General features: G+C 40.5%; 1 protein-coding gene across 1 annotated transcript in view; it reads right to left on the reverse strand.

Moving 5' to 3' along the window:
* LOC103517710 (tyrosine-protein kinase Src42A) overlaps positions 1 to 16,628 on the reverse strand; it is a 44,182-nt gene extending 27,554 nt beyond the window's left edge. The window contains exon 1 of the mRNA XM_026829708.1: positions 16,376 to 16,628. Coding sequence (XP_026685509.1) covers positions 16,376 to 16,590 — 215 coding nt within the window. The 5' untranslated portion in view covers positions 16,591 to 16,628. The remainder of the gene's footprint in view (positions 1 to 16,375) is intronic.
* Between the last annotated feature and the right edge of the window lie 162 nt (positions 16,629 to 16,790).

Here is a 16,790-nt window from a genome sequence, read left to right on the forward strand (position 1 = left end):
CGTAGAGTTCATTGTAAGAGTTCTTCTTGTCAAGCTTCAGATTGCCGGGCAGGGAGTGCGTTGTGAATTCGTTCAAGTAACTGTTGGTGCTGGAATTGGACGACTTTCGCGAGCTGCAATAGCTGAGGTCGTTCGCATTCATGTCTTCATCTTCTACCTCCAAAGTCTCGCGACTTTCAACCGTCTGCTTTTTGCCTTTCTTCAGCGAATCGAACGAGCCTCGGAACAAACTCGTGTCGGTGATTTTCCGCGAATATCGCTTGAGGAGCTTTGAGATTTTGAAATTACTCGGCAGGGATTTGACGGTCAAGTTTTGACTTTCAGGTAGCGCTAGGTCGTTTAGGGAGTTGAACTTGTTGTTCGTTATAAAGTAGATTTCTTCGTGAGAATTGTTCCTGTTGACTTTCTCGTTAGTTTAGTCGTTCGCATTCATGTCTTCATCTTCTACCTCCAAAGTCTCGCGACATTCAACCGTCTGCTTTTTGCCTTTCTTCAGCGAATCGAACGAGCCTCGGAACAAACTCGTGTCGGTGATTTTCCGCGAATATCGCTTGAGGAGCTTTGAGATTTTGAAATTACTCGGCAGGGATTTGACGGTCAAGTTTTGACTTTCAGGTAGCGCTAGGTCGTTTAGGGAGTTGAACTTGTTGTTCGTTATAAAGTAGATTTCTTCGTGAGAATTGTTCCTGTTGACTTTCTCGTTAGTTTTTAAGGAACTGTTTGGACTTCCATTAAGTTTTTGATTCTTATATTTTGAATCATCTTCACTGTTGAAAACCTCATGTGTTTTGTTTCCTGAGATAACGCCGTAAATTTCTTCGTCACTGTTAGATTTATCACTTTTAATGTCAGTTTTGAATTCATTCGCTTTCTTACGATCACATTTCTTAGACCGTACATTACGAGTACCATATTCGGATTCAGGGCCCGTAATGACTACTTTCGGACGGCCACTTTTGACTTTCCCTTTTGTTTCAAGTGTTTTGTCCACCACTTTCACCTCACTTTGACTGACGGCAAAATTTCGGCCGTTCTCCTGCAACAAATTGATTTCGTCTGTTAGATTTATCACTTTTAATGTCAGTTTTGACTTCATTCGCTTTGTTACGATCACATTTCTTAGGCCGTACATTACTAGTACCATATTCGGATTCAGGGCCCGTAATGACTACTTTCGGACGGCCGCTTTTGACTTTCCCTTTTGTTTCAAGTGTTTTGTCCACCACTTTCACCTCACTTTGACTGACGGTAAAATTTCGGCCGTTCTCCTGCAACAAATTGATTTCGTTAACATTTGCAAATTTGGGAACATACTTTTGAACGTCCAAGGGTTTCGATTGGACCAATAAATGTGCGTTTGTTTGGTTATCTTCAACGGCATTGTCATCCGACTCTTCTTTCAGAACTAAATCAATTTGACCTTTCTCGACATCTTGACCTTCAACAACTTTGTTTTCAGGTTCTACATTTGGTATATTTTCTGCATCACCGATATCGATCCCACATTTGAACTCTTCTTTCATAACTAAATCAATTTGACATTTCTCGACATCTTGACCTTCAACAACTTTGTTTTCAGGTTCTACATTTGGTATATTGTTTTTCAACGGCATTGTCATCCGACTCTTCTTTCATAACTAAATCAATTTGACATTTCTCGACATCTTGACCTTCAACAACTTTGTTTTCAGGTTCTACATTTGGTATATTGACTCTTCTTTCATAACTAAATCAATTTCTTGACATTTCTCGACATCTTGACCTTCAACAACTTTGTTTTCAGGTTCTACATTTGGTATATTTTCTGCATCACCGATATCGATCCCACATTTGACATCATCACTTGGAGTTTCAATTTCGTTCGGAGTTTCACTAACGTCATCGTCTTCATCATCATAACAAATTGTAAAATCAATTCCCTTATCGTTTTCCAAGAAAAAGTAATTGTTTTCCAGATAAGAAATCGATTTCTTTCGGGTTCGCGCAAGGTTGAGTTTTATTTCCCTGTTTTTGAAGTCGTCGCCATTTTTCAGCAATGCAGGTGACGAACGACTCTTGGCTATTGGTTTCTTTTGATTGGTTTTTAGTTCACTATCAACTTCATTTCGTACACAATGTACACTATTAACTTCATTTAGATGATTATTCTGATGTGAACTCTTGCCTGTTTTTGACAGTTGTTCACTACTGCATTCAAGTTTGTTGCGGGCATTTCGTTTGACTTGATCAACAGAATTTTTACTCTTGCTCTTATTTGTTTCAGTTCGTTATCAACTTCATTTCGTACACAATGTACACTGTTAACTTCATTTAGATGATTATTCTGATGTGAACTCTTGCCTGTTTTTGACAGTTGTTCACTACTGCTTTCAAGTTTGTTGCGGGCATTTCGTTTGACTTGATCAACAGAATTTTTACTCTTGCTCTTATTTTTCTGTTTGATTAGGTCTTTTTGAGCGTCAACACTATCTGTGTTTTCTGAGAAAGTCGTACTGTTGCTTTCTTTTAATAGCTCTTCGTTGTTTTCTATGTTTACATTCGCTAGACTTTGATTAGTTGGCTGACTATTTTGATTACTAGCTAACTGACTATTCCAAATGTTGAAAAATAACTTGATCTCTCCTCTTGGTAGGTCTGAGCCCCCCAATTGACTCGCTAGATCATTTTGAACTCTCGTAATATCTTCGCTATCAGTCTGTCTATTTGTATTTTCAGTAGATAGTTCTATTAGCTGATCACACTTCTTAATATCATTATCACACTTGTGTTTATTATCTTTGCTAATTTTTCTCGAACTGGGGGACTTTAAAGAGGGGGTAGACCAGCTTACTCTGGCTGGGGGACTTTAAACAGGGAGTAGACCAGCTTAGTCTGGCGGGGGGACTTTAAAGACATCTGAAACTCCAAGACATTCCTGGGTAGTAAAAAGTACGTCTGATAGTTCTGAAATACACTGTAGTTTGGTACTTATTCTGACACATACTGTATACTTGGGTACTGTTTATACCGAGTTGATTTCTATGTAATAAAACTGATTCTGTGTAATCTATCAATGTTGACCATAGCATGCTATTGCCCCGGTATACATAGACATGCTATCGGCCAGACTGCGATGCAACGGTTTCCACATTTAACGTAACTGTGCAAATAGTCGAGCGAATCAGATCGCGCTTGCCTTGTAGGGCCAGTCACTCACTCTCAGTTAGACTTGACAGGTACACCTGATCAGGTCCGCCTGTCAGTCGAAGAATGTTCCAATTGGTCACACTTGTCCGTATCCTGTACATTTTTATCACAATTACTTTCACTATTTTTAATCTTTGGTAGAGCCCGCCTGTCAGGTCTACCTGATAGTGAGCGGCTGTGGCTGGCCTCAGACGAGATTGTTACAACAAAGAAGAAACAGTTCCGGGGCGAAAAGACCGGATGGATTTCACCAATATTTTTTCAGTCCCTAGGAGGCCCCTCAAGTTAACAGCCTGTTAAGCCCCATTTCATTTGTATAGGCTTGATATGGCTTTTGGTAGAGCTTTTACAATGGCGCTCTCGTCACAATTTGTATGACTTTGTACGTCGAAATCGTCACAAGTCGTACTACTTTGTACACAAAAATTGTCACAAATATTCGTACTATTTTTATCGAAATTGTCACAATTCATACTATTTTGTACGCTCAAATGGCACCGAAACTGACTATTACCTCCTAACAGGTACGACCTAAGTAAATTGACTAGCAAACTGTTTATCACGTCTCGATTGTTCAGCACTTCGCGGAGTTTCAAATCGACGCCGCCGGAATGCGCGCCGGCGCTGTTAACAAGAACCGTCAGCTGGAGAGGGTTCATTTGTGCGTGAATCGGGAGTTCACGCGTTCACTATTTTTAATCTTTGGTAGAGCTTTTACAATGGCGCTCTCATCACAATCTGTATGACTTTGTACGTCGAAATTGTCCCAAGTCGTACTACTTTGTACACAAAAATTGTCACAGATATTCGTACTATTTTTATCGAAATTGTCACAATTCATACTATTTTGTACGCTCAAATGGCACCGAAACTGACTATTACCTCCTAACAGGTACGACCTAAGTAAATTGACTAGCAAACTGTTTATCACGTCTCGATTGTTCAGCACTTCGCGGAGTTTCAAATCGACGCCGCCAGAATGCGCGCCGGCGCTGTCAACAAGAACCGTCAGCTGGAGAGGGTTCATTTGTGCGTGAATAGGGAGGTCACGCGATTCTCGCTGAAACGTATTTGTAAATTCACGCTCGAAAGACGGACTTTCGCGCAATTCACGCTTTAATGTATTTGTAAGAGTTCACGCGATTCTCGCTGAAACGTATTTGTAAATTCACGCTCGAAAGACGGACTTTCGCGCAATTCACGCTTTAATGTATTTGTAAATTCATGCTGGAAAGACCGACTTTCCCGTAATTCACGCTGAAACCTATCCATATCACAGATGCTGCCACGAGATGGCACTCCGCTTGCCGGTCGCTTACTAGGGGGCTCTGCTATCGATACAAAACAAGGTTCTCGCCCATTGTTGTTAGCGTCAACTTTGCTGAGTAGCTTTTCGATTGCGAGGGCCGCTTTGTTGTAGATTTCCAGAGGGAGTTGAACGGCACTAGGGGGCTCTGCTATCGACACAAAACACGGTTCCCGCCCATTGTTGTTAGCGTCAACTTTGCTGAGTAGCTTTTCGATTGCGAGGGCCGCTTTGTTGTAGATTTCCAGAGGGAGTTGATCTGAGCCCTCCAATTGACTCGCTAGATCATTTTGAACTCTTGTCATATCTTCGCTATCAGTCTGTCTATTTGTATTTGCAGTAGCTAGTTCTATTAGCTGATCACACTTCTTAATATCATTATCACACTTGTGTTTATTATCTTTGCTAATTTTTCTCGAAGAATGTTCCAATTGGTCACACTTGTCCGTATCCTGTACATTTTTATCACAATTACTTTCACTATTGCGACTCTTGGCTATTGGTTTCTTTTGATTGGGTTTTAGTTCATTATCAACTTCATTTCGCACACAATGTACACTATTAACTTCATTTAGATGATTATTCTGATGTGAACTCTTGCCTGTTTTTGACAGTTGTTCACTACTGCATTCAAAAAAAATTCACGCGTGCATGCAGCAACAAATTGCAACAATTACCTACATCAGTAATCATTTGAAGTGCATCTCCCAGACTAAAAATAGTCAAATGGACAACACAATCTTGCAGAATTACATTGTAGTCTCTATGTAGTGATTGTAGATTTACAGATCGATGTAATTATAAAACCCAGAATTCAAAATAATTACCTACATTATTAGAACCTAAGTTTTTTTTTTACATAGTTATTGGTAATTGAGAATAGCCCCTAAATAATTACTTACGTACACACCTACAATAAATACAATATTGTTCTTATTTTATGATAAATAATACAAGGTGCAAGTTGTAACTAAGGGCCATTATTTTGACAGCTATGTTATTAAGGCATCAATATTGGAAGAATTATGCGGGGGGGCCAAAGATTGCCGAGACGGTAAACAACAATTAAGATCGTTATCATCTTTGATTAGCAATAATTAGCGCCGATATATCAATAATTAATATCGGTAAATCGATATTTAGTATCGTTATGGCATTAAATATCGAGAGAAGCGCCAGCCGACAATTTTCCAATAAGTAGCCCTGGTCACGAGTTAGACACAAACATTCGCAGATTCCATAATGATCGTCTTTATGATGTTGGAAAAGTGTGAGATGTAAGAAGACCAGAAAAGAAGAGGTGGAAGAAAAAAGAAGACGAAGGGGAAGAAGAAGAAGAGTAAGGAGAAAGGAGGGAACGGAAAAATAAGATGAAGAAAAAGGAAAAGATTGAAAAGAAGAAGACGAAGCAGAATAAGAAAACTAAGAAAAAGACGACGGAGAAGAAGACGAAGCAGAAAAAGAAAACTAAGAAAAAGACGAAGAAGAAGACGAAGCAGAAGAAGAAAACTAAGAAAAAGACGAAGAAGAAGAAGAAGACGAAGCAGAAGAAGAAAACTAAGAAAAGGACGAAGGAAAAGAAGAAGACACCAAGAAGATGGAATTCAGACAATCTCAGAATTTCGACAGGACAATTCAGACCGGCTCATTGGGGGCAGACCAAGATCTATCAGACAATCAGAAAGTGAGTGGTCGGCCTTAGCTACCATGAAAGACTCATCACTTGTCCTAACCGCTAATCTCAATAGATAAAGAGGTTTAACAATGACAGAAGTACGAGTAAGTAGCTTCTTATTAGATTAGATTCAAATCTAAAAATATTTATTTGAACAAATTCACAGCTACATTCTAGGGCAACCCAGGCCATTGTTCCAGTGCCTAGTTGCATGGGTCAAGTGCCCTAAAAAGAGCATGTGTGCTCAAAAAAGGGCATGTGTGCTCAAAAAAGGGTATGTGTAGGAAAACCTGAATTCGCTTCAGTAGCTCAGTTTGATGATTGAGCGTCATCGAAGTAAACTTTTGACCTGTCACGGTTGAGCGGCATTGACTCACAATGCAGAGGTCGTGGGTTCATTTGTAGAATATAAAGGGCATGTGTGCTCTAAAAAGGGCATATGAGCTCTAAAAAGAGCATGTGTGCTCAAAAAAGGGCATATGTGCCCTAAAAAGGGTATGTGTAGGAAAACCTGAATTCGCTTCAGTAGCTCAGTTTGATGACTGAGCGTCATCGAAGTAAACTTTTGACCTGTCACGGTTGAGCGGCATTGACTCACAATGCAGAGGTCGTGGGTTCATTTGTGGAATATAGATTTCGGATTATGGATAATTCGAAATGCAAATAGGTGATGCGAATTCGAAAAATTTCACTCGTTTTTCGGTTGCAAATATTTCAACGGGTTACTTTCTGGTTGTGTTTTTAGTCCGTCCTTCCTTCATTATTACAATAGTAATAAAAAGGTATAAGGGACGGACTATTGTATTCGCTTCGGTGTCGTCTTTTCGAATTCGTAAAATTTCTCTCGTTTTTCGGTTGCAAATATTTCAACGGGTTACTTTCTGGTTGCGTTTTTTTGGTTCTCTTGGGTCACTAGGAAGCTATTCGCTGTGAAAACGCATTTTGATACATATTTATATATTTTTTTTCTTCTTTTAGATTTAGTAAGGAGGCGATTTTTTTCCAAGTTCTGCCAGTTCAAACAATGTCTAGCAAAGAATCTTTCGCTCTAATAAGGTGTTTAAGCTAAACTCCTCATGTCTTTAAGTTAAACCACTTCACTCTCCTAATGTGTTTAACTTAATCTTTCACTCTCCTAATGTGTTTAAACTATTTCAGATAATGTGGAATGTTGACTCAACTATTATCAACATGTGAGATTAAACCGTTTCGTTTGTGATAAGAGAGAGAGAGAGTTTAATCGTTCTAAGGTGAAATGGAGACCGCAGTTCGAATACCGCAAGCGACATGAAAAGATTCAAGTAGCAAAGACAGGTAAATACACAGAAAGAAAAGGGACGAAAAGTCCCTTTACCCCAGAATTTTCAATCCTTTTACCCTAACGATGGATTGAAGATTCTGTAACTTTGTGAAGGTCCATCTTGACCAGGTGGGTTGAAATGATAAACATATACTTCTTCACTATTTGTAATCATAAATCATGGTGTGGACAGCACACGACTTTTCTAACCTATCGGAATGCGGTCAAAATAACGCTCAACGTCAAAAAGCTGTCAAAATACCGCCAATCGTTGCACCAATCTTGACCAAAAGTTTCGGCAAAGCAAAAGCCCAAAGCAAATCACCCCAGGGCTGATTGAGAGGCTGACGAAAAACGCCGACCCCGTCTGAACACGGGAAGACGCGAAGAGAAGTCTATTTTGTATATCTAACGTAGCTTCCTCCCAAAATATTGATCTTATACCTTTGACGAAGGAAAAGAAGATGTGTACCTTTTGAAAAGTGCAAAACCGGGAATGTCCGGGTGAAACCAGGACGTATGGCAAGCTTACCTAAGCCAGCCTAGTTAGCTTAGTTGGTAGTGCGTCTGCCTTGTAAGCGCTAGGCCGCGTACACAGAAAGAAAAGGGACGAAAAGTCCCTTTACCCCAGAATGTTCAATCCTTTTACCCTAACGATAGATTGAAGATTCTGTAACTTTGTGAAGGTCCATCTTGACCAGGTGGGTTGAAATGATAAACATATACTTCTTCACTATTTGTAATCATTTCAACCCACCTATAAGTCTTTTACCCTAGAAAAAAAAATCGTAGAGGCCTTATCTAATGTTTGCATAACCGTGAAGGTGGGTAGGTAGAGACACCTTCACGTCACGTGAGCTCATGGGGAGTCAGAGAGATGTAGTACAAAGTACTCCCATAATAACTACACGGCAGAAGCGTGAAAGCGTGAGGGCAGTGTAGCTATCGTGAACGAAATCATCTACTATATTATAGGAGTACTTTGAACTACATCTTTCTCCTTAAGACCATAGCAGTTACAGTTCCCTCTGTCAAACCTCTTAAAAAAAAAGCTTACCTATAGCCAATATTAGCCAGCACGAGCAAACGAGTACCCAGAATCTAGAATATCTAGAATTCTAGATAGTAAACTAGTGATAGTGATTGTAAAGTGGTTCAAAGTAGTGATAGTGAAGTGGTTCAAATTGACGCATGCACAGGAGACGTCTGCAAGGTAAATTCGGCGCCTAGGAAGCTTTGTGGACAATCCTACAGGGTGCTACTCAAGTCGATGACAACCCTTTCCATCAGCTAAGGTAATATCAGGCTTTTATTAGGTGCTTGCCACGCGCTTGCTTGCCATGCAGAATGTTCGAATCCCACCATCGACAAAAAATTTGTACTCGTTTTTCGATTGCAAATATTTCAACGGGTTACTTTTTGGTGTTCTCGTGTTGACCCAGCACCTAGTGCGAAGTCTTGTGTCTCTTCTCGCCCATCTGATGAACTACGGGATGGGCATGCTACGACACAGACCACATGCGTCTAATGTAGCAGTTGTTTCATTGGTACGAACTACGAAATAAAAACGGCGGTGAAACACTCATCTTTCAAAAAATAATAATAATAAATAAATTAGAGGAGTCCTGATCCGCAGTTACTGCTACAACAAGAATAACTAGACTGGCAGTCCGATTGATTTGAATTTTGGTTCAGCTTTTTTGCAGGACCCTGTAGTTTACCTAGTTCAAAGACTAATTGTTTAGAGAGCTACTTTGAAATCCTAGAGCTCCTAGCACATCTGGGCGTCTGTAGGAGAGGATTATATGATTATTTAATACAGACTAATAGAGCGGACTTAATATACCGGATGGGCCAACCTCAGGAGTGCAGTCATGTAGTTTTTACTTTCTTCTTCTTCTTCTTCTTCTTCTTCTTCTTCTTCTTCTTCTTCTTCTTCTTCTTCTTCTTCTTCTTCTTACTGGATGGGCCAATCTCAGGAGAGATTTATTTTTAAGGTGTCAAAAATCCGTGGCAAAATGTGACTTGTAGGCAAAACCAAGCTAACTAGGTTGAAAAAAGAAAAAGATGAGTGTTTCATCGCCGTTTTTATTTTGTAATATAACAAACTGCTACATCAGACTCATATGGTCTGTGTCGTAGCATGCCCAGTCCGTAGTATGTCCCTCATCAGGTGGGCGAGAAGAGACACAATACTTCCCATTTAGGTGCTGGGTCAACACGAGAACACCAGAGCCCTATATATTCTAGGTTGAAAAAAGGAAAAGATGAGTGTTTCATCGCCGCTTTTATTTTGTAAAGTAACAACGGCTACATTAGACTCATATGGTCTGTGTCGTAGCATGCCCAGCCCGTAGTATGTCCCTCGTCAGATGGGCGAGAAGAGACACAATACTTCCCATTTAGGTGCTGGGTCAACACGAGAACACCAGAGCCCTATAACACCAGAGTATGGAAAAGTATTTACAATTGCCCTATATATAACACCAGAGTATGGAAATTTACAATTCCATATTTCGATATGATTCGTCCAAATTCAAAATTCTGCTTTTCCATTGGCTATTACACTTGTAAGATACTTTTCCATACTTTGGTGATATGAGGTACAGAAAGTAACCCTCGCAATCGAAAAACTAGTAAAAAGAGGTTATTATTTTACAAAGAAATTATGATTTTACAAAGAGATTATGATTTTTTAAACAGATTATGATTTTTTAAACAGATTATGATTTTAGATAAGTTTCTCGGAACGGCTGGCTTTCTTCTATTGGAATAAGTAGGGCCATCGGCTTTAATAAACGCCCTTTGTCAGTGCGACCTGGTTAGATCTTTTGTGTGACATTCTATTTCTTCTATCCTGTGCGCTTTCCTTCTCTCTGCGCTTTCGGCCTTTCGGACGATAAGACTTCAGTTCCCCCTATCAAATCTTTTTTTTACTATTGTTTGGGGGATTGTTGTGTGACCACCCGGTATACAATGTGAAATGGTTGTGTCCAGCGTGTTTTTAAGGTTCTTGTACCCCTGAAGATAGTTCACTCTCTACTCTACTTTAGCAAAGTACTCATGTCGTGCGTGTGCGCCAGGCCAAGCACATTTTTTCAAGAGGTTTGTTCTAAATGTAGTTTTAAGGGCCGTTTAGACGCTCAGTCCCGGACTGCCGTCCAAGTTTGATGAAAGTTTGAGCGTGTAAACACCAGTTTGATGGTTTGCACAAACCAAAAAAAATCAGGCAAGTGACACAAGGCGAGAATTATCGCAAGACTGAGGTTTGTGCAAACCGGGACTGAACATTTGGACGCGAGCTGATTTCTGTCACACTGGACTGCAGTCCGGGACTGAGCGTCTAAACGGCCCTTTAAACGTGTGTTCAAACACTCCAAACATGGTCGACGGCCGCCGTCGACCGGTGGGCCGTCGACCGATGATGTCGGTGAACGGTTCAGTCGACATCGAGACAAATATTGGCCTGACACTATAGGGCACATCTAGAAAGGATATTCAGGTATGCTAAGGGGACAAATATGATAGGGACAGTAAACAGACTGCAACACAAACACACTCTGGCGGAAAATGTAATGGACTTTTAAGATTTGACAGAGGGAACTGTAACTGCTAAGGTCTTATCGTTCCGAAAGCGAAGAGAAGGAAGACAGGATAGGAGAAAGCCAGCCGTTCCGAGAACGAACCTTATCTGTTCAGGATAAAATATGCCCCGGGTGGGAATCGAACCCGCGGCATAGCGCTTACAAGGCAGACGCGCTACCCTCCAAGCTAACTAGGCTGGCCGCGAAATACATAACACGAATACCTGCGATTTCAAGTCTAGATCCCTAGACTTTAGCCTGTTGCATTTTTTCAATAGCTCGGCGGCATTCGTGTAAGATCGCATCATGTCGGTAACAATTACGATCAGTCAAATAAATCACCCAAGGTCCGAGAACGAACCTTATCTGTTCCGAGAACGAACCTTATCTGTTAAGGCTAAAATCCGGGCGGGAATCGAACTCTCGGCCTAGCGCTTACAAGGCAGACGCTCTACCAACTAAGCTAACTAGGCTGGCTCATCCCAGCCTAGTTAGCTTGGAAGGTGACGCGTCTGCCTACATCGATCGTCGGCTATCTGGACAGGGGACACAGCTTATGGGGTGCTATGCAATAAAGTGACCACAATTAAAAAAGTGAGAAATTATTTATCTACAAAGTAAGATAAATCATCTTGTAAAATGGAAAAAACTCTTCTCTATACCCTCAAAAAGGGTAAAAGGTGCAAAACACTACCTTCGACATATTTATAATCTCATCGTCACAACTTGGCGCGGCCACACGGCTTCACCTTTAGCGCAGATTTTCAAACATTGGTAAGACTTGGCTTTTGATTACTCCTTTTTGTGTTTGAGAGGACTAGAGTGGATCATAATTAAGTACTGCACGCTATAATTAAGAGGTGGGCTATTATTGGACATTATTATTGCTCATTTTAAATGTGGAATTATTCTTACAGTGCGATTCAGAAAAGATATTTTTCCTAATTCTTACACTGAAGTCCATCCTGTATCCTGTGCTTTAAACATCCAGTTAAGTACCATGGCTAACTTTTTTTAACGCATCCACCTTCCAATGTGGAAAATACTTCTGCATATTTTGATGTTTATCAAATTAATGTGTAAACAAATAACTCCAATACAGACTTACAACCCCATTTAGAGGTCATGGCATTACATCAACACTGTTTAAATTGACTTTCTTTTCTTTATAGGTAAAATTCAATATTTTATTGAGCTTTTCTTTTATTTATTTCTTTTTCGCTTTCTTTTTCATTCATACATCTCTCATCCATCCATCTCACCCATTTACATACATATATTAATGTAAATGTAGTATCTTTTTCTTGCAACACATAATCAATGTTTAGGTAGGTAAATACTAAATACCGAGGTATCTGAACTCTTTTGATTTAGGGCAAAGACCACTTAGGTCAGTCACTCAATATCAGCTAGACCTGACACCTGATGGGAACATACACTATCAGCTAGACCTGACACCTGATGGGCACATACACTGTCAGCTAGACCTGACACCTGATGGGCACATACACTATCAGCTAGACCTGACACCTGATGGGTACATACACTATCAGGTAGACCTGACACCTGATGGGTACATACACTATCAGGTAGACCTGACACCTGATGGGCACATACACTGTCAGGTAGACCTGACACCTGATGGGCACATACACTATCAGCTAGACCTGACACCTGATGGGCACATACACTGTCAGGTAGACCTGACAGGTACGGCTGAAAAGGTCTCTCTGTCAGGTCTACCTGATACCTGATGGGCACATACACTATCAGCTAGACCTGACAGGTACGGCTGAAAAGGTCCCTCTGTCAGGTCTACCTGATAGTGAGTGTGCTGGCTTTGGAAAATTGAACTCGAACTACTAGAAACAGAGGAGGTACCTAGATTTCCGCTGAAAATGAGATCAGACGTTTGTGCTAATTTAAATGAAGAGTGGCCAACATTACGGGAATAGTATAAAAAATGGAAATAAAATCATGGTGTGAACAGCACACGACTTTCCTAACCTATCGGAATGCGGTCAAAATAACGCTAACCGTCAAAAAAAAGCCGTCAAAATACCGCAAATCGTTGCACCGCACCGATCTTAACCAAAAGTTTCGTGTCAGCCCAAAGCAATCACCGATCTTATAATCATGGTGTGAACAGCACACGACTTTCCTAACCTATCGGAATGCGGTCAAAATAACCCTCAACGTCAAAAAAGCCGTCAAAATACCGCAAATCGTTGCACCGCACCGATCTTAACCAAAAGTTTCGTGTCAGCCCAAAGCAATCACCGATCTTAACCAAAAGTTTCGTATCAGCCCAAGGCAATCACCGATCTTAACCAAAAGTTTCGTCCAGGGCTGATTGAGAGGCTGACGAAAAACGCCGACCCCGTCTGAACACGGGAAGACGCAAAGAGAAGTGTATTTTGTATACCTAACGTAGCTTCCTCCCAAAATTGATCTTACCTTTGACGAAGGAAAAGAAGATAAATGTACCTTTTGAAAAGTGCAAAACCGGGAATGTCTCGGTGAAACCAGGACGTATGGCAAGCTTACCTAAGCCAGCCTAGTTAGCTTAGTTGGTAGTGCGTCTGCCTTGTAAGCGCTAGGCAGCTGTGTCTACGAGTACGGTCGATCCATGTCGACTGAAACCATTCACACTGCCTCGTCAACATAGATTCACCTTGTCAAACGATGGCCGTCGATTATATACCTACATAATCGACGGCACAAATAAATAATTTTAAATCGAAATGTCTTGATGAATTATTTAATCTTTACAATCTTTCGCTAAGCTTAAATAAGATTAAATTTATAGAATGAAATTGAAACTAGATAACTATTATAAATGAACTCCTCATCCGTGGCACAAGCTCTACTTATACGGGTGGGTATACCATTTATATGAAAAATGTATGTTCTGAGTTTTTTGTCGATCAAATATAAATGGAAACTTATTAAAAAGAAAAATATGAACACGCATTTACAGTTCAAAGTCCATGCTTCGGCTGGGAAAATATTTTATTCTATTCTATTATATTCTAAAATATGCAAACGAGTTCTACTGCCAACACTCGCAGAGCCTATAGAAGCTTCCAGATGCCTAGTGCTGGCTTTAGGTTAGGTGGCTCACCTAAGCATTTTTTACTAAAAATGGATAGATTATAGACATTAGAAACTTTTTTAAAGTCGTATCTAAAATGGCATGCAATTTTGAAAAAGAGAAAACAGGAAAGAATAAGGCAAGCTTCACTTACGGTTCGGCCTCAATGGATTTGAGCTGTCAGCCCAAAGCAATCACCGATCTTAACCAAAAGTTTCGTATCAGCCCAAGGCAATCACCGATCTTAACCAAAAGTTTCGTATCAGCCCAAAGCAATCACCGATCTTAACCAAAAGTTTCGTATCAGCCCAAAGCAATCATCGATCTTAACCAAAAGTTTCGTATCAGCCCAAAGCAATCACCCCAGGGCTGATTGAGAGGCTGACGGAAAACGCCGACCCCGTCTGAACACGGGAAGACGCGAAGAGAAGTGTATCGTATACCTAACGTAGCTTCCTCCCAATATTGATCTTACCTTTGACGAAGGAAAAGAAGATAAATGTACCTTTTGAAAATTGCAAAACCGGGAATATCTCGGTGAAACCAGGACGTATGGCAAGCTTACCTAAGCCAGCCTAGTTAGCTTAGTTGGTAGTGCGTCTGCCTTGTAAGCGCTAGGCCGCGGGTTCGATTCCCGCCCGGTATGGGCTTTAAAAATTCCTCTTTCCTAGTGATTTTGTAATCACCCTGTATACAATGTGAAATGGTTATGTCCAGCGTATTTTTAAGCTCCTTGTACCCCTGAAGATAGTTCACTCTCTACTCTACTTAGCGAGATACTCCTGTCGTGCGATACGTCAAGTACATTTTTTTTAAGAGGTTTAAGAGAGGGGACAAATTTGTAGCCAACACCAAATTAATAACAGCCCAAAGCAATCACCCTAGTTAGGGCTGATTGAGAGGCTGACGAAAAACGCCAATCCCGTCTGTCCACGGGAAAAGGCGAAGAAGAAAAAATTGAGGGAACGGTAACTGCTAAGGGAGTGGGAATCGAAGCTGCGGCCTAGCGCTTACAAGGCAGACGCGCTACCAGCCAAGCTAACTAGGCTGGCAGACTTGGCTTTTCATTTCTCCTTTTTGTGTTTGAGGGGACTAGAGTGGATCATAATTACAGCACGCTATAATTAAGACGCGGCTATTATTGGACATATTATTGGTCACTTCAAATGTGGAATTATTTGTACAGTGTGAATCAGAAAAGATATTTTTCCTAATTCTTACACTGAAGTCCATCCTGTATCCTGTGCTTTAAACATCCAGTTATGTACCACTTTTTTAACGCATCCACGTTCCAATGTGAAAAATACTTCTGCATATTTTGATGTTTATCAAATTAATGTGTAAACAAATAACTCCAATACAGACTTACAACCCCATTTAGAGGTCATGGCATTACATCAACTTTTTAAATTGACTTTCTTTTCTTTTATTTATTTCTTTTTCGCTTTCTTTTTCATTCATACATCTCTCATCCATCCATCTCACCCATTTACATATATTAATGTAAATGTAGTATCTTTTTCTTGCTACACATAATCAATGTTTAGGTAGGTAAATACCGAGGTACCTGAACTCTTTTGATTTAGGGCAAAGACCACTTAGCCCAGTCACTCACTATCAGCTAGACCTGACACCTGATGGGCACATACACTATCAGGTAGACCTGACACCTGATGGGTACATACACTATCAGCTAGACCTGACACCTGATGGGCACATACACTATCAGCTAGACCTGACACTTGATGGGCACATACTTCTTGAACTAATATAAATGTCTGGTATATATTAATGTAAATGTAGCATCTTTTTCTTGCTACACATAATCAATGTTTAGGTAGGTAAATACCGAGGTATCTGAACTCTTTTGATTTAGGGCAAAGACCGCTTAGGTCAGTCACTCACTACCAGCTAGACCTGACACCTGATGGGCACATACACTATCAGGTAGACCTGACAGGTACGGCTGAAAAGGTCTCTCTGTCAGGTCTACCTGATAGTGAGTGGCTGGCTTTAGGTTAGGTGGCTCACCTAAGCATTTTTTACTAAAAATGGATAGATTATAGAATATAGACATTAGGCTGGCTTTAGGTTAGGTGGCTCACCTAAGCATTTTTTACTAAAAATCGATAGATTATAGACATTAGAAACTTTTTTTAAAGTCGTATCTAAAAAGGCATGCAATTTTGAAAAAGAGAAAACAGGAAAGAATAAGGCAAGCATCACTTACGGTTCGGCCTCAATGGATTTGAGCTTGGCCACATAGTTGGACGGGATGTAGCCTTCCTGTTTTGTCGCTTTGCTTCGGGCCAGCCACCAGTCTCCCTGTGTGTCGTTGAGGATCTCGAGATGCTCTCCCTTGCGGAAGCTCAGGTCTTCGTCTGTCCGTGCATCATAGTCATAGAGAGCGACAAAAATCTGTCGGGGGAAGAAAGCAGAGCACATTAATCAGACTAGTCAGTAAGAGGGAAAGATACCTAGATAAAAAAATAATAATAATAATAATAAAAAATAAAAAAAAATCTGAGTCAGTGAGGATTTCGAGGTGTTCTCCCTTGTGGAAGCTTAGGTCTTCGTCTGTCCGTGCATCGTAGTCATAGAGAGCGACAAAAATCTGTCGGGGGAAGAAAGCAGAGCACATAATC

This window comes from Diaphorina citri, unplaced genomic scaffold (assembly GCF_000475195.1).
Source record: "Diaphorina citri unplaced genomic scaffold, Diaci psyllid genome assembly version 1.1 scaffold1935, whole genome shotgun sequence".
In the NCBI taxonomy this organism is placed as follows: domain Eukaryota; kingdom Metazoa; phylum Arthropoda; class Insecta; order Hemiptera; family Psyllidae; genus Diaphorina; species Diaphorina citri.